Source organism: Hippopotamus amphibius, chromosome 3 (assembly GCF_030028045.1).
Source record: "Hippopotamus amphibius kiboko isolate mHipAmp2 chromosome 3, mHipAmp2.hap2, whole genome shotgun sequence".
NCBI lineage: Eukaryota > Metazoa > Chordata > Mammalia > Artiodactyla > Hippopotamidae > Hippopotamus > Hippopotamus amphibius.
This window is the reverse complement of record NC_080188.1, coordinates 196,042,170-196,061,513: the sequence shown is the minus strand read 5'-3', so window position 1 is coordinate 196,061,513 and position 19,344 is coordinate 196,042,170. Positions and strand designations below refer to the sequence as shown.

Here is a 19,344-nt window from a genome sequence, read left to right as displayed (position 1 = left end):
ATCATACTGGCAGGGTTTTTTTAAGCTCTTTATTGGAATATAATTGCTTTACACTGTTGTGCCAGTTTCTGCTGCACGACAAAGTGAATCAGCTGTTTTTATACATATATCCCAGAGTTTGAAAAGATTGATAATAGCTAGTGTCAGAGTGATATGAGGAAACACACACACACTCACAGAATTATATGCTGAGAGTCTGGAAGATATACAACCATGATTAAAATGGCATCTTTTTAAGGAGCAGTGTTTGGGGAGGGTGTATTTGTGTGTGCGTGTGTGTGTGCATGTGTGTGTGCGTGTGTGTGATGCATCTGTACAGCTGTCCTGCAACATGCATACATTAATTTTATGAAGATAATATTACAAAATTAAATTTGATGTTATGCATATGAATGCTTACTGTAATAATTTTTTAAAATTTTTGACATGGTGTGTATTATAGTGTTAGAAAAATGGATTGAGGGATATTTTTCTCCTTCATATATTAGTAAGCAAGAAAAATTCGATTGCATTCCATTCCACAATACAAATCAATCATCAACATAAAATAACACATATAGGTTCTATACCAGTAGAGAACTGAAATAGCTCCAGGATTATTTTCCAGAAAAGAAAATGTATTTTATTGTTTGAAAGCATAAGAAACTTTCCAAGCTAATTTCTTCATTAGTATTATTGTGCCAAAGCGAGTTAGTATTTTTAAATAATTCATCCTTATTTCCAATCCATTTCATTTTAAACCTCTTTTCTCACACTTTGCTTCATATGTAAATCTCTGGCTTTAATGTTTTCAGGAGAAAAAAAACTGTGCAAATAAAAAGATAAGAATGCTGTATGTGTGTGTTTGTGTACATGAGGTGAAATGTGGAATCTCTGAAATAGAAAACTCTGTATGATGTTACTCAGTCAATCAAAAAGTTTACCATGAAAAGTTCTACCTAGACATCAGCTTCCTCGTCCTCACATTCCTTTTGTTAAAAGGAATTCAAACACTTGCAATGCTTAGATAGGTCCCAGCCACCACTGCTGCCCTCTGGTAGCAGGGGAAAATGGGATAAAGATTAAATAGACATTACTGTAATTGATATAAAAGGCATTGACCATATATTCAACTGCTTACTCCAGCCAATAAACTTCATCAAGATGGTACTCAAAACACTGCATGTATCCTGGACCACAGGTCTACGATGGTGTTACCCATGCTTGTGTTTCGAGCCAAGATTGATGACTTTATGGGACAAATGTCTTAGTCTCTTTAGTCAGAGCATGTCTATAAACCAGTTTGTCTCAGAAAGTGGCACACAGCACATTACTTAGGAAAAGGCAGGGACAAACCTCAGGGTGGGCGGTTTACATACCCAATACACTTGCAGACCTAGCATTAAACAGAAAATGAGCAGATCACTGGTGTCCCCGGATTCTAGGAGCATCAGAGGTCTTCCCCAGCAGAAACACCTCCCACGTCACTCTGATATTTTGCTGTGATCACGGCCACATTATCTTAAATTCTGCCATTTGGACTCACAACCCTAATTAAATAATTTTTTTAAAAAAATGCATATATCCCTGGAAGAAATCCAAATAACAAAGCTGGATTATTAATCTTCAGTGTGGTTTAAAAAAAAATAAATTGTCTGTCTCCAATAATTTTCTGATATTGAGAATCTGGGTTTGGACCAAGAAAAATTCTACTTTGGGGTAAGAGCCAGAGAGGGTAAGACTAACAAAGACCTGAAAGAGGACATTCTGACCTGCCTGGGGCTACGGAAAACCAAGGTGAGCAGGAACCAGGAAAATGATGAAGCATGTGGGGTCAGAGCACACGGAGCACCCCCACCACACACACACACACACACACACACACACACACACACAGCCCGATTTCACTTAGAGGGACTTCCCTCCCTCCCCTCTCCCTAAGAGCAGGTGTCATTACTTTAGTCAGCCAGTACTCCATTAACACCTAGATGTTCTACATTTTGCACACATTAGTAAAATCACATACGTAGAAACTGAACACATAATTTAAAGATAAACTGTTCTGACAACTTCAAAATTAAAAAAAAAGAAAGAGACAGGTTTCCCTCATCTCATCCCAGTTAAGACCGTTGCCAACCTGTCACAGCAGGAGTGCTATCCCTATCCCCAGAGTCCTTGCGTGTCTCCTGGGTGGTGCTGTCTGGACTGGGAGGAGGCATGGTCTCTGAGGAGTCATTTCCTCGTTCAGAGGTGCTTGCGAGTGAGAATGCAGTGGTGCGAGCAGGTAAGGGGTCACCCGGAGCCAGAGCAAAGGGCTCTTCTGTGCTGTTCGGTCCTGTCACATTCATGGAGGTGGAGGGAGGAGAAAATAAACACAGGAATCAGATTCTGAGTCACATCATCTGAGCTACGAACTCCCCCGCCCTTCACTGTGTGCACATCAGCATACACACACGTATGTGGGGATATACACACACCATACAGAAATGAGTTACGGCATACACGTGTACATGGGGGTGTGTCTATTTCACAATTCCTATACCTGCAGGCACAGGCATCCACACAAATGTAGATGCACCCAGAGGTACAGACAGAACGTGTAGACTTAGCGAGAAAGCCAGCTACAGAACCGGGGCTAAAGGTGAAAATGGGGAAATGGGGTTGAAAGTGGGTGTTCCCTGCCCTCTTCGCACTTCATTGGTGGATTCTCAACCATCCAAAGCAATTGGCCTCAGAAGGATGAAACACCAGGCATAAAGATGATTAAAAGAAATTGTGCAAGGTTGATCAACGAAGAAAAGAATAAAGAAAGATAAAGCTGGAAGGGGATTGTTCAGAGGGCTAGGGTTCCAGGAGAAAAAAATGAAAGGCAAAAGTTTTAGATGCACACACTGATTTTTTTTTTAATCAATCAAATTCAAACAAAGCAAAAACTGAGTAAAAGACTGGAAAACAAAATTCACAAAGAAATATACAAATGACCCAAGTCTACAAAAATGTTTTTTTATGATAACAAAAGAAACACAATTTGAGACGTTGATATAACTTTTTCCCCAGTTTCAGTTCACTTCAGGAAAAAGAAAATAGGCAAAGGGGGTGGTGAAGTAGTGAAGTCTGTGCACAGCTGAGATGAGCACACAAATGGAAAAAGCTGCCTGCAGAGCAAATGAGCACCGTGGACTAAAGGCCTTTATATTCGTGTGCTCTCTCACTCAGAAAGTGGATTTCTTTATATCAAACAATGGGGAAGTACACCAGTTATTTGAGAAAAGCATAATGTGCTCTCTGAATATCGAGATTATAGAGGTGCATTTTTTCTGAATTTTCTGTTTAACATGTGTTTACTTCTATAAATAGCAAATTTTGTTTTGCGACATCTAATTAATCAAAAATTGAGTTATATCACACAAGCATTTTAATTAACTCAGTTCAACAAAATTGGACAAGCAAAAATAGCACATATACAGGAAAAGGGGGGGGGGAACCAGAAAAAGAGCATAAGTGCTAAGAACTAAGAATGGAAATGGAAGACCACTGAGCAGAAAATTAAGAAAATGGAAACAGAAACAACACAAGGAAGTCCCAGCTTCATTCATTAATGCTGAAGGTGATGTGAAATCCATTTTTACTGAATGCCCATAAAACCCATCTGAGCCGCATGGAATCACCCCACCACCAGTGCACACAAATGATCACAGACGCTTCTGTGACTCCAGAAATCCAAAGAGACAGGACAGCTGTTATATGTGTTCTTTTCCAAGGACAAATTCCAATCCCTAAAATTTCATAACCTAATAACTCACAAATAAATATTTTTACTAAGGAACTTTCACCCATAATTACATGTCAGCATGTTCAACTAAGTAATAAGTGGCGCCTTCCTGTCTTCAGTGTCAAATCCTGAATGTAACTTTAGTGTTCTTTCATCGTTACAGTATACATTGAGTAAAAGGGGGGAGGGCAGAGGAGAGACTGCAGGAAGATGGGGGGTGGGGAGAGAAGATGGAAGGGAGGGAGGAGCTTAAAATTCTGTCCAATAACATTCATTCACATTCATCATTACAGACTTGACCAATTACTCCTTTACTGTTTTTAGGTTAAACTAACTTTGATGTCAGCAAGGTTCCAGTGATCCCTTTTGCTTTCAGGAAACTATTGCAACTTTCTCCCTTTATCACCCTCTCTAGCCTTCTGCTAGGTTTGAATTCCAAACAAGGAAAAATCACTCCAAATATCTCATCATCTGTGAAGGGGAGCATCCCTAAGGATTACTTCTAGTCAAGTGCAAATTCAATCCGCAGTGTATGAAGAAAGGGTGTTTGGAGAACTACCCTCCCACCCAGAAGCCTTAACATGCTTGTAGACATTCTAATGCTCCGTGCACATTCCTTGGCTTCATAAATAAGAACTGAATTTAGAATGAGAAAAGTGCTTCAGTTACCCATCCCACACTGTCCCTGTGCCCCCGCTTCAGAGAGATACGGGCTTCCACGGACAGTATTCTCCTTGGCAGTACTTGGGAGAGAACATTCTGATTTGCACAGGGGCCACAGTTTTAACTTACCTGGCTTCTTCATCCGGAGGCTTGTTATCATGCAGTCCCGGCAGAGATCACGAAACTCTCTCAGTAAGGTGAGGGTCACCTACTGTTTTAAACCTCCAGTCCCCTTTCCACCCCCTCCTGTTCCCCTTCTGCAAAAGGAACCAGTTTCTATGGTGGAGATGAACTTACTCTTGTGTAAAAGGTGGAGATGCTGAGTTGCATGTCAGTAGGTGGCATAAACCAACCACAATCTGCTATGCATCATCGACTTTAATATATTTATAAAACCTCTCTGCCATCGTTTAGTTTCTTTAATAATCCAATTTTCAGAACATTTCAAATGTGCCTGTTAGAACTGTGCTTTATAACTGTTAAATCAGGGTTATCTTAAGGGCTTTATCTATCTTCCTAATGCATTATGTCAGCCGTAGGATGAATCAGGAAATCAATAATATGTTTTCAATAACAATAGCATTTAAGTGGTGTAGTTTACTTTTAATCAGATGCAATCTAATTTTTCTTTCTTCTTTTACACGTGGTATATATGAACTTATCGTCAGCATCTCCGTTGCTTACATTTAATTTATCTCAGGATAAGGACACGTGTTAACACAATTCAGTTGTGACCATCAAATTTGGAAATGATTATTACAAAATATTTTAATATTGTCAGAACTGTTCTCTTGCAGGAATTTATATAGATTATAAAATTACTTTTAGAATTTTAACTTCTCATATAGTTCCTTAACTATGAAGTTTTGCAATCTAAGTGACATAAATTGATTTATTTATAGTGATAAAGTTTAAAAAGAGATTGGAAACCTGCCATGTGACTTACTGTCAAGTGTAAGAAAAGCTATAATTTATACACAACAATACATCTACAAATAATAATATGTTCAGGTAGTTATCAAACTTTATATTTTACAAGCAGGAATCTTAAGAACAAGAGAATGTCAAGGACCATTCGTGATTATAAAGTTTGTCCTCACCAAACAATTTCACTAGAAAATAACAGAAAATTCTATGAGCCTTAAAATATACACACTTGGCAAGAGAAAGTAAAATAAGTAAAATGTAAATACCTTGAGTGGTAACTGTGCCATTTAGTCCTGCAGAAAGGAAAACAAACATCTCTTAGAAAGTTTCAAACTTCATACATACATATATAAATATGTTAGATTTATGTGCATATATATATATATATATATATATATACACACACAGCATCTCTATGTTAATTCACATTCACAGAGTGACAGTTTTCAGTACATTTTACCCCAGTGAAACCATAGTCCTTCTCTTCATGTCATGTTTACAAAGCCCAAGTATGTCAAAACTGTACTACTAGTTTTTGAATCCTCAGGTAAAATAAAAACAATAGAAAAAATGGAGAGCTATTGGAAATAATTTCAAGTCTGCAAAAGACTTTGAAAAAACTTCTTTAAAGTTTTTCCCAAAGGCATTCCTTTATTGAGATGATGATTATTGATTGAGTACTTACTATATTCTAGACATTATGCCACATTCTAGGATAAAATGTGATCAAGATATAGAAATTATCTGCCCCCAATGAGCTTAGTTCAGTGTGAGATATAGACAGAAAGAAAGGAAGAAAGGGAGGGAGGGAGGAAAGAAGGGAGGGAGGAAAGAAGGAAGGGAAAGAAAGAAAGAAAGAAAGAAAGAAAGAAAGAAAGAAAGAAAGAAAGAAAGAAAGAAAGAAAGAAAGAAAGAAAGAAGGAAGGAAGGAAGGAAGGAAAGAAAGAAAGAAAGAAAGAAAGAAAGAAAGAAAGAAAGAAAAAGAAAGGAAGGAAGGAAGAAAGAAAAAGAAAGAAAGGAAGGAAGGAAGAGACAGAAAGAGAGAGAGAAAGAAAAAAAGAAAGAGAAAAAGTAAGAAAGCCGTACAATATGATGACAGACGAGAGGAAAATGTGATACAGAAAAATGTGATACAGACACCTAATTCAGACTCCCAGAGTTGGTGGGTGGCTGGCAGAGGAGGTGTTAGAGAGGATCTCTTGGTACATTTAGGCTGTCGCCTAAAGGATTATGGACAGCTACCTTAGTCCTGGAATAAGAAGTTGGGATTATCTCACAGGCTTTAGCCATCTCAAGAGGTGTTAAGGGGAGGTCTAACAGAGAAGTATTTCAACTTTCCATCAGTCTTGTTATGAAATGGAAAATAGATTATCAGAAGGCAAAGCTGGGAACAGGAAAATGAGGAGACAAAGAAAAGCATATGAGAAGGATGATGTCCTACATGAAGAAAATGGTACCCACAACTTAAGAAAAAGGGGGGGGGGGTGGGCAGGGACTTATGGAACAAGAAGTAGTCATCAAGACTTTGTAAATCTTTGAATGTGAGGAAGGAGGAGGACGAGCAACTGGGAAGACATCCAGGCTGGTAACGGAGCATCTTCATGAGCTGCAGCGGGAAGACTGCGGGCACGTTCAGCGAGCGAAGGAAGGAAGGAAAGCGGTGGCAGAGGAGAGCTCAGCACGCGCGTGGAGACGCTGAGCGGCGTGGGCTGCAGGCGCAGGCAGCGCGGGGCGCACCTCCGGGCTCAGGCCCACCTCCGGGCTGCGGCCCCAGGTCTGTGTGGAGACGGAGCCGGCGGCTGCGGCGGGGATGGTTCCACGTCCCCCGGCGCCCCGGGGGAAGGACGAAGCAGAGGCCACCCGGCCTTCCATGCAGCGGGGAGGCTGACGTCCGCAAGGGCCCAGAGCCAAGGGTGTTTCAAGAAGGAAGTGACTGAGGGCGACTGAGATGAGGACGGACGCGGTCACTGGAGCACGCACGAGGGTCGGTGGGGATGCTGGGGAAACCGGCTCCACGCGCGTGGCGCCACTGGACTGCGTCCACGCCGAACGAGACGTGGGCACGTCCCCCGTCTCAGCAAAGGGCTGTGACACAAAGACATCCCACGTTCTCCCGCAAAGGACAGCCAGCTGACCTGCCGAAAAGCCAGCAGGCATCACAGGGAAGAATGGATGGGCCAGTGTCTAAGGTGATTCCTGGACTGAGGTTTTATTTCCTGAGGACAAGACGATCTCAAAAAACTCTCTCCCCCCCAGAAGCGCCATCAGAGGTGTAGACCCAGTATTCTTCAGCCACGATCCCTGGTTTATTCCTCAAAATAAAATGTATTTTTGTATTTATATATATATATATATATATATATACACATACACATATATATGTACAATATATATTATATAAATGTGTTTGTTAAAATATATTGTTTAAAATATATAAAATACTTTATTTTCTCATCATAGTTCTCTGTTTTCTTTCTTTTTCAAAAAGTATTTTATTGAAGTATAGCTGATTCTACTTCTTCTTAATCACTCACACTTAAGTATTGTTTTAAATTTACATTATTTGCATTTTTGTCCCTGCTCGTTAGTCAGCTTTTATCTTTCTTTCCCATATAAAGTGAATTTTTTTAAGTTTTTATCTTCCTTTTAATAGTCTTCCCTTTCCTCTCATTTATTCTTATTTCCTTCTAAATAAAGTTCTCAGAATTGCGTTGGTTTGTAAAAAACAATAATAATAAGAGAAATGAAATATCAGCATATCAGTAACTAACATCTCTTGTGTTTAAGTGAAGGAAAAATAGACCTCATGGTAATTGTTGGTAAAGAATTTAGCATATTGCCACATTCAAAATATTCAAGTTGGTTTAAGCGTATGAACACATTTCATAGACTATACCTCTCTTCTTTATCTGAGAAATATGTAAATTTTTAAATACATAAAACTATTTTGATATGCCCATTCTCCATATAAACACTTAAATCTTTGATACTTCAGACAGGTTTATTTGATTCAGTTAAGTTCAAGAAAGATGTCTTGTTTGGCTGGCATGGTATTAGTGGCAGGTTTCAAACATGATGAAGACATGGTCCTTTTCCCTGGAAAAGCCCATAACCCATAAGACATACAGATAGATGGAGAGAGAGATTTAATCTTCAGTGGTCTGCAAAGACATGTAAATCATACATGTTCTTTATTATGACTAATAAATGAAATCCCTTCCACCTGAGTTCAGCAAGAATCATACAAGACGAGGAGGAGGAGGAAGAGAAGACACTTTGGCTACACAGCAAAGAGTCTTGCGTGTGATATGTGGTCCACAAGTCATCGCGGAATGACTTTGAGCAGGAGTGAATGCAAGGGAGAAATCAGACCTGAGAAAAACAGCTTTGGGACAAAAGCCAAGAGCGAACATTAGAGACTGTGGTAAGGAGACTGAATTTTTCCTGAATGATGGACTCAGTTAATATAGAGGAGAAATCAAGAAGTAAATCTGATGACAGAGAAAAGAGAAATCTTAGTGGTACCCTACTAGCTTCACCACTAATTGCACAGACAGCGGTAATCTATTGTTCTGGTCTATTCGTGTGCTGCAGCTCAAATATGTGGCACAAATGACGCAGAGCATTTTATAATAAGGAATTATAATTTGTCACATATTTTGTGGACATGAGAAAGGAATTGATGGGATGATAAGGAAGCTATTTCTTTTTTCACCTAAGAGCGATGAATACTAGAACAAATAGGCTAGGAATGTTTCCAACCAGGTGACTACTCATCAGGCCACATGCATGTCAAATGCCCCGGCAATATTCATTTCATTCCAGCTGGTTTGAAAGCAATGCATTTCTTTAAAGGAAACAGACACTGTCAAGTATTTTAATCTAAGTTTGGAAAAGGAGAGCAAGGTAAGTTACCAAAATGAAGAAGACAAATAATAGACATTTGTCCTTTTTAAAGAACATTTCAGAAATATTTTATTACTAATTATTTTTACTAATTTTTTACTAAATATAATACTAATATTATATTACTAAATATTTTATTACTAATTATTTTTATTACTAATTATTTATTATTATTTTATTACTAATTGCTAACGTGTATTGAGTGTTTACTGAGTACCAGGCAGTGCGCTATGCCCTTTGCTGTATTTTCTTTCTGAAGCATCACAGCAGCCCTCAGGAGCTTAGAGAAGATGGATGTCTCGGCTGAGCTCTCAGGACTGGTCCAGGCTAGCCTGGGCTTGACCCGAGCCCATGTGACTCCGCAGGCCATCTCTCCACCCTCCAGCATCCTGCTTTCCCCATCAACTTGGCCTCCTAGTCTTTCCTCTCCATCTGACCTTTCAGCCAGGAAATTCTTTGAGCCAGTATTTTAGGTTCCATAGAGACTGGTGTTTATGAAAAGCTCAAAAGCTGAGTAAAAAAAAAGCATCTTAATCAGGCTCAGACCACAGAGTAAATGACTCATAGTGCTACAAAGGCTAAAATAAACCTGATGCTAAATATAGACATTCAGACTAAATTATAGTTTGCTGAGTGAATGCTCTATGTATGAATGCTCTACATGTGCTCTATTTTCACCGCAGAAAATTCAGTGGTGTGTCAATTTAACTTACCATAGGAGTATTTCGACAGGAAAGTCAACGAAACAACAGTAACATCAACAAAAGTATTACAACTCACACACCTTTCATTTAGATATGAAGAGGCTCCTGGAGCTTGGGAATAGAGAAATAGCATATCTGTGTATCTATTTATCTATGTTTTTATCTCTGTACTTATATCTACCTATTTCTGGTCTAATCATGGTCCCATATCCAAGATTTCCCCAAATCCTTTAACCTTCAAAGAAACACAATTCAGCACCCGTGGAAAACAACATAATATCTAAACACTGGTCACACTTTCTTTCTCCTCAGTTCCTCCTTACTTCCCATAAACGTTTCTTGAACTGAATGTGCATTTTCTTTTTTTAGCCATTTATCTCAGAATCTGATTCTAAATTCTTCCACTGGGTGATTTTTAGACTACATTAAAACTCAGAGGCTTAGGTTTTATTTCATTTTCTTTATAGAGACACACAGCCTTCCATCTTTTTGAAAGAAAACTCTAAGCTTTCAGCATGAGAGTTTAGACTCAGTGTAAGACTAAAATCGCTTGTTCGCATGGTCACAAAATCCCTGTAGGCACTGGGCATACACCCAGAGAAAACCATAACTCAAAAAGACACATGCACCCCAAAGTTCACTGCAGCACTATTTACAATAACCAGGTCATGGAAGCAACCTAAATGTCCATCAACAGATGAATGGATAAAGAAGATGTGGTACATATATACAATGAAATATTACTCAACCGTAAAAAGGAACTAAATTGGGACATTTGTAGAGACAAGGATGGACCTAGAGAGTGTCATACAGAGTGAAATAAGTCAGAAAGAGAAAAACAAACATTCTATACTAATGCATATATGCGGAATCTAGAAAAATGGTACAGATCAACCGGTTTGCAAGGCGGAAATAGAGAAACAGATGTATAGAACAAACATATGGACACCAAGTGGGGAAGGGAGGGGATGAATTGAGAGATTGGGATTGCCATATATACATTACTAATAAGAAAAAAATATCAAATTGTACACTTTAAATATATACAGTTTATTGTATGTCAATTGTATCTCAATAAAAGTCCTTTAAAAAAAATCCCCGTAAGCAGATCTGCAGTCCCCGTAACTCTTCTAGTCAACATGATAAATCACATGACTATTATTTAGGCACTCGCAAAACAGGATAGAAGCACTCTAAAACAAAATTTTACAAATGTGAGCCCTTCCCAAAGTTAAGCTAACACTTTTAAGAAAATATTCAGGCACCACAGCAATGCAACTGGATCAGACACTTTCATGTCAATAAGCCGTATCCACCAGATTACATACATTTTAAAAAATATTTCAATTACTTTTAAAGCATAAAAAATTAATGACAATTTGGAACGTAGGAACACATACATGAAATTACTGGTTAAGTAGTATCTGAAGGGCATTTCCACCCCTAATCCTCTGATGACTTTTCCACAAATGTGCACTGACTGATACTTCTGTGGACATCGTCTCTCCACACAAGATAAAGCAACGGATGGGAGTTCCCTGGCTGTCCAGGGGTTAGGACTTGGCACGTTCACTGCCGTGGCCTGAATTCAGTCCCTGGTCAGGAACTAAGATCCCACAAGCCCCCAGGTGTGGCAAAAAAAAAAACAAAAAAAAAAAAACCATGATAAAGTAGAGGATGGTTGAAGTTACTTAAATATCTAGGGAGACAATATTACCAAATGTCTGTATAACTTGGTGACATCTCATCACATTCTGGAATGCTTCCTAAATTATGTAAGCAGCGATTTCAAGTGTCCATTGCATTTCATACCTCAGACATTATCAGAGCATTAGCAAAATCACAGGCAGACAGGACTGCGCTGAATTATCATCACTAAACCATAGACCTGATGACACAGGTTGTATGAGATATTTAACTCTGTCACGATCTACCCAGTTGGCTGCTGAGTTTGGTCACAGAAAGATCTGCCCGGCCAACAGAGCTAATGTGGTTACCTCTGTTGTCTGATGTAGGTGGACAGCCCTGCTATCTCGATACCCAAATTCATGCATGACTAGAAAGCAACTACCTACTGTTAGTGGAGTCAAATAGGCCTGGAAGAGCAAGTAAAACACCTGCCTAAAGCACTTAATAACTAATGTACAACAAATACCTATTTAAAATTAGGAGATTGTATCAATATACATAGCTGAATGGATAAAGAAGATGTGGCACATATATATACAATGGAATGTTACTCAGCCATAAAAAAGGAACAAAACTGAGTTATTTGCAGTGAGGTGGATGGACCTAGAGTCTGTCATACAGAGTGAAGTAAGTCCGAAAGAGAAAAACAAATACCGTACGCTAACACATATGTATGGAATTTAGAAAAATGGTACTGATGAACCCAGTGACAGGGCAAGAATAAAGATGCAGATGTAGAGAACGGACTTGAGGACGTGGGGGGAAGGGGAAGCTGGGACGTAGTGAGAGAGTAACCTTGACATATACACACTACCAAATGTAAAATAGGTTAGTGGGAAGTTGCTGCAGAGCACAGGGAGATCAGCTCGGTGCTTTGTGACAACCTAGAGGGGTGGGATGGGGAGGGTGGGAGGGAGGCTCAAGAGGGAGGGGATATGGGGATATATGTATAAATACAGCTGATTCACTTTGTTGTACAGCAGAAACTAACACAACACTGTAAAGCAATTATACGCCAATAAAGATGAAAAATAAATAAATAGCATTACAATGTGTGTAGACTTTATACGCGAACAACACTGGGAGGGTGTGGAAAACAGGTAAGGAAAAATGTGTGATCCAGCTGTGGGAGTTAGGCGCACACAGGCTTAGGACATGACAGAAAGACGGCATCAGGATTTCTCACAGTGTGAACTGCATCAAGTGGTCCCTTAGATTCTACACACACATCACATCCAATAAATACAATAAAACAGGGCACCGTTACGCATCTAGTGTTTCTATAGATCATCCTTGACTCTGACTTTTCTGGGGATAATATTTGCTCTTTTTTTTTAAACGTACAAAAATGCCTGTTTTCATTTTTTAGACAAAGGACTATTTAGAAATATTCCAGTAGGTGGCACCATAGCACCAAAAATCCGCAAATCCATTCCCAGCATGTTCCCTGCTGCTGCGACTCACCCACGGCACCAATGAGGTACATTAAACAAATGAAAATGCAGATAACAGACCACTTGATCTTCAAAGCTGTGTTATTCTAACATGTGTCTTGTTACTGAATTTACCTTTCCCAATATGTTTCTTTTACAACTCAAAATGTTTAAGTGATTGCAAATCAAAGTTACCTTGAAGTTGCACCCCTAAGTCCCCCATCAGAGATTTCAGCAAAAACTAGGAATCAATTGAGTGAAAATGACATTTCAAAAGATATGCTTGGGCTTTAAATACCAACCGTTCCCATCACCACCACCACCCCGACCCCCCACTTCCTCAAAAGGAACGGAACGCCATTTCCAAAGGGATTTAAAACTGTCTAGTTCGGCAAATCTAAGGAAAGTACAAGGACAGAGGGCGAAACAGAAGAGATGAAATAAACGCTGATTTTCAGCATCTAGCCTCAAATGAATGGTCACATGTTTTGAAGGTTGAGAATGCACACCTGACCTCCATAAACATAAAGGCAAAACAAAAATGGAAAAAGCACATCAAGACAAAAAATACGGGTCAACTAAAACAGATATGTATGGTTTTTGTTGCCTATGAAGGCATAATAATTATAAAGCAGATAAATAAAAATAAAAGGGTTCTACCTTTACTTACTCTGTAAATATGCTAAATGATCCACAAACAGCAAATCCTACAAATACATCAAATTACTAAGTATCTAGGAGTAAACCCTCATGCAAGTAGCAAACAAAGCATTAGCTGGATTTCTGAGATTCATAGGAAATGGTCTTTCCTTCCCTCCATCAGTAAATACAATAGTTAGAGCAACAGTGTACTGAAATGTTATGTATCAGACACTACGCAAACCTCTTTACATGTTTTTGCCCCTAAGCATCCCAGCAAGTCAATGAGTTAGCAATTATTTTTCCTATTTTATAGGGAACGAAACTGAGACTTAAAGGAACTTAGTAAATTGTTCAGTCACACACCTAAGAAATGGTAGGTGTGAAGGAGTCTGTCCAATGCTAGTTTTCTTATTCTTTACGCAGAATTTGTGTTAAAATGGTGCTTGTATTGTTATAACTGCCTGGAGTCCTGTGAATAAAACAGTTGCTGCTTATGACCAGAAAATAATTTTAGACAATTCAACTGGTATAGGAGCATAGGATTTTAATATCTATTGACATGTAGCTCCTGTGATCAATAAGGAAACCAAGGCTCCTTGAGTTTAAATGCCTTTCCAATCTCATGCAATTTAATAAGACCCATGATTTACAAGCTCCATCAATTACCACAGAATTTCAACATAGATTTTGGGGGGCCTCCCTCTTAAATACAATGGGCTTCCAAGAAACATAGACCAAAGTCTTTAAGAAGCACAGAGACCAAGATAAACAGAAGACAGACCTGGGAGAAAAAAGACAGTGCAAGCAGCAGATGAACCTCTGAAACCAACTGTAATTCATCTTCTGGGATATGAGACAACACTGCATCCAAGAGCAAAACAAGGTGTATAAAAAGCAACATTTCAAGAACAAGAAAGGAAGTTCAATGGATACCGGCTGAAATCTTGGGGAAAAAGAAAAAAGAAACAGCAGAACAACAGAAAATACCATTTAAAGATGGTGAAATATCTTTGTGTTTATGTTTGCTTCTGGAAAGATGGAGGATGGGGAGTAGACTGGGGGCAAAGGACTGGTTTTACTACAGACGTTACAGTCCTATGTAAACTTTTCATGCACACACACACACACACACACACACACACACACAGAAAAACACAAATAAGAAAGGTATCCTTTTATAAAACTGAGTTGAGGATAAACAGGGCAAAAGTACAAGGCCTTGGGGTGGAATAGAACTTTGAAATTCCTACTTTTTAAATACAGTCATCATAGCTAGCTGTCTCCCAAATAACTGTCATTGCAACATCACAAATATTCTTGTTCACACGAGAGCACGTGAGTACACACACATCCAGCTCTAAAACTACATTTATGTCTTTCATATTTAGCTTGAAACATCATGTTATCAATTTCAGTCATTTTGATTAACTAACAGATAACAAAATTAAGAAGTGCAAGATGACAATCTAAAAATGATTGGTCACTTTGCCTTGTTTTCTATCTTAAAATATGTATCTGTAAGTCATGGGGGTGGGGAGGAAAACAAGATTATCACTTCCTGGGTGATGGTGGCCAACCTGGGGTCTTTGATTCAGACTCGAATGTCTTAAAATGGCCCCTAGTCAAATTTTTTCAGCAGTATTTCATGCTACATGTCCCTTGGAGAGATATATAAAGTGTGTTAATATAGTCAAGGCAAAGAGAAATGCATGCAGCTTTGTCTGACTCAGAATCTCTCAAAAGTATTTGCCACAAGCCCATTTTTTTCCCAGGGACACTTTGTAGATGGTGTCATGAACATGAGGACCAGGGACCCCAGGGTCTTGAGAACACAGCTCATGACTCTGGGTTGTATCAGTGATGTGTAACTGTACACATACACCAAAAATACAGATTCAATCAGATTGAAAGTCCGGGGCTCCACCTGCAGATTCTGATTCAGTAAATGTGAGGTGTGCGGGGCTCTGTGATCTGGTATTTTCTTAGAGCTCGAATGGTGCTGATGGTAGGGGACAAGGGTTAAGAATCACGGGTGAAAAGACTTCCCCAGGCATCGACTCTTTAGAAAACGTTTCTCAGAGCAGGTTTATTTCTGTATCAAATGTCTTTTTGTTTCTTACGAAAAAGTCTGTTTTCCTTTATTGAAATCCAGGGATGAATGCCAAATTTATAAACTACACCCCCAGAGAGCAAAACCTTTTTCATTGTACTGATCTCTTAGCAAGCATGTGTTTGTAGCTCTTTGCTTCCTCTAGGATAGGTTAAAATGATAATCAAAGAAATACAGAGTCATCAAAAGATGTTTGCACAAGTGGTGAAATTGTTTTATTTGTGTCTTTTGTACTATTAATAGCTTTTGCTATTTAATAACCAGCTCTGGTGTGAATGGCACTATGATAAATAAAGGTGCACATTACTTTACTTAATCAGAAACCCCATTAAGTAGACAGCATTGTCCTTTTTTTACAGATGAAGTCTCATTAAATAAATACACGCAAGGTTAAAGGGCTCATAGCAAAAGAGTTTGGTTTTAAAGGCGGATCTGGCCAGGAGGGATGTAAACAGACCTGAGACAAACTAAAACCAAGCTGGGACCTTATCCTTCAGCATTTTTACCCAAATCCTCAAGGAAGGAAAAATAGAACACGCCTGAAAATGGTTTACTCTTATAACGTGCATGCCTTAAAACTAAACAAACAAAAAAGCCTGTGCTGATCAAACCTACATCTCCTGAAAGAAGTGGGGTGAGGCAGAGAGAGGGCGGCTAGGCTCCGCGTGGCGGGGGGACGGTGTGAGAACTGAAAGCTGGGTGAAAGGGCTGCGTATCGCTCCATTTCTGTGTCAAGGTCAAAGTCAATGACTGGTGGCACCAACTACAGACTTTTGAAAACGAATCAGGAGTGAAATCTAACTTATACTATTTTTTGGTGAACTAAATCCTACATAATAAGAAATAAACGGAAGATCCACGCTAGGTTGTAGGGAGTCCGCCTAAGCAGCTGGTCTCCCGTCTCACAAACAGGATCCGAAGGTCCGCCGAGGCTGCCCAGAGGGAAGCGAAATAGAAGCAGAGTCTGATACACGCGCTGCTAACTTCTTCTCATTTCCCCTTGCTGAAAACTCCGACCAGAAACACTTGATTGACTTTCAAAACCATTAAAGGAACCGGGGCCTAATGGGAAAAGCTCCCCTTTCAAATAGAAGAGGTTTTCAACACGCTCTTCTCACCAGACGGCTGTTTGCACAGCTAAGAGCAGCACTGGTGGCTTTTCTGCCCTTGTGGTTTCTCCTCCTGGGGGTACTTCTGTTTTTCTGATTCTGAGTCTTTATAGGAAAGGAAGAGGTGTAGCTGGTGCGGTTAAGCGCACAAGCCTTTGCAAATGGTGCAGCGGTTGCCATGGCAGCGGCGGCAGCAGCCCCATCTCCGGGTTAAACCACAACTTCTCTAGTTTATGGTGAAGCTGGCTGATAAGACAATGAGCTCCCTGCAGCAAAACTGAATTTCAGGATGATTTGTTTTTGTTTCAATGAAAAGGTGCTTCAAAGAGAAGGTTGAGGATGAGGAGGATGACTTGCTGTACTTGGAAGCACTTCGCTTTGAAAGGCTTTTGCAAATCATATTTTAGTGAAAAAAAAAAAGTGAAATCCAGTCTTCTCTTCAATAACGTAAAAAGTCACCCTCTCTTGGGCGCACAGTGAAACTGGATTCATTAATTACATAATGCAACTTGAAGGAAACAGGTTCCAAAGAGAAAAGTAAGACAAACGTGCTTATTTGTAAATAGAATTCACACTCCTTTAACCTCAAGATTATGAAATGACCAAACAGAGTGGAGGTGAAGATATTTCACAAAGGACAGAGCTCTTTATCACCACTTACAAATGTTACTCTCCCACTACGACATACCACATCACACCTTTTGCAAGCAAACGTTCTGAGCTCAAGAAGTTAAGTGACTTCCTTAGTATCACACTTGAAGTCTCCTGAAAGGTCACGCCTGAGAACACAAAAACGTATAGGCGCCTTTGCTACCTTTGTCACCTTACCCGACAGGCTTCAGCCCTGGTTGGTAACCACTTTCCATGCCGAGTTTTTCTACCAACTGTTTTTGGTCTTAGCTAAAGATAATTAGTTTATAACATAGAATATATTAAAATAATACATGAACATCCATAAATTATCAATCCTGGAAAAGGCCATGAGATCATTTGTATCGAACCTTTTCATAAAGATTCATATTGGGTCAGTTTCTGGTGGCTTTTCATGTCAAGAAATTTTTCATCTCTCTCTTTAAGTAAAAGGGAACATTTTTGGAATACCTACTCTCCTAGGACTCTCTCTGTGGGGTAAGTGTTATTACACTTGTTTTATAAATGAGAAAATGAGGATGCTGACAGTTTGAATAAACTGAATTAAATGAATATATAGAGTGAGTCAGAAACAGAGCAAAAACTCAATCCCAGGCCTACCAGACACCAAAACTCCTGCAATTGTTACTGACTCTTTAAGGCCACCTCCGGGGAGCACAGGATTCAGAACACCCATTTCTCATTAATTCTCGAAACTTGGTACGTAGTTGGTGGTATCTAATGTCTGGTGTCTGGGCTTCTTTCCTCTTTCCCGTTCTTTCCCCTAGTCTGACTACTTATCCTGTCCTATTTCACCAACCTTCACACTCAGTTCAGAACTGTGGCTGCCCTCTTCCCCATGCATTTTATTTTTTTAGCCACGGCATGTGGGATCAAACCTGGGCCCCTGCATTGAGAGCCCAGAGTCTTAACCACTGAACTGCCAGGGAAGTTCCCCCCCTCCCATGCATTTTAGATACTGCCATGAGTCCACTTTTACAATGTGCTGATGTGCTTCGTTCTTGTTAAAATATTTTAGCAGAAGACTCCAGAATCTTTACTATTATTATTGAAAGTCCTTCCCAATCCATCTCCAAATTGCCTTTCCAGTAACACTATCAATATGCTTAAATGAAATCACTTATTTCTTTTCAAATTCAGTTCAAATGCAATTAATGTCACCCAATAGGGTTTCAGCACATGTCTCCACTCCCCCTTCCAGTTTAATTTTACCCCAGTCTGGGGTCTCTTTCCTTCTTTCCATGACCCTGATTCACAGCCATCCCCAAGACTTGATTCAAACTCCAACTTCATGACAATTTTCCTGGTCCCCGCAGGCCCCTAAGGTCTTCTAACATTTAGAATAATGATAGTGTGTTGCAGTCACGGGGATGCACTTCATAAACCGACTTATCTAGTTAGTTATCTCTTTACATGGAATGTTCCAGTTAAGATCACAGAGGTTTGGAACCAGCACAGGGGATTTTGAATACCTCCATTTGCCACTCTCTAGCTGTGTGACCTTGGAAAAGTGACCTACCCTCTCTGAACATCAGTTCTTCCCCCATCAATCTGCAATATCTGCTCATGCGGCTGTATGGCTATTAGGTAAGGCAATGTTTGTGAAGCACTTAATAGGTGCACTTTGCCCTTAAGGAATCACTGAGCCATTCCTCAGTTAGGGGCTCAAATAAATGACAGTCATGACTGTTTTTGTCACTGTCACCATGATTATCACCTTTGGGCATTCGACTTGTTGGCTGTTTGGGTTTCTTAAAGG

General features: G+C 39.5%; 1 protein-coding gene across 2 annotated transcripts in view; it reads right to left on the bottom strand.

The window, feature by feature from the left end:
• PTPRC (protein tyrosine phosphatase receptor type C) overlaps positions 1-19,344 on the bottom strand; it is a 118,478-nt gene that overhangs the window by 60,103 nt on the left and 39,031 nt on the right. For both annotated transcript variants that reach the window (XM_057728488.1, XM_057728490.1), the window contains exon 3: positions 5,608-5,634. In XM_057728488.1, coding sequence (XP_057584471.1) covers positions 5,608-5,634 — 27 coding nt within the window. The remainder of the gene's footprint in view (positions 1-5,607; positions 5,635-19,344) is intronic.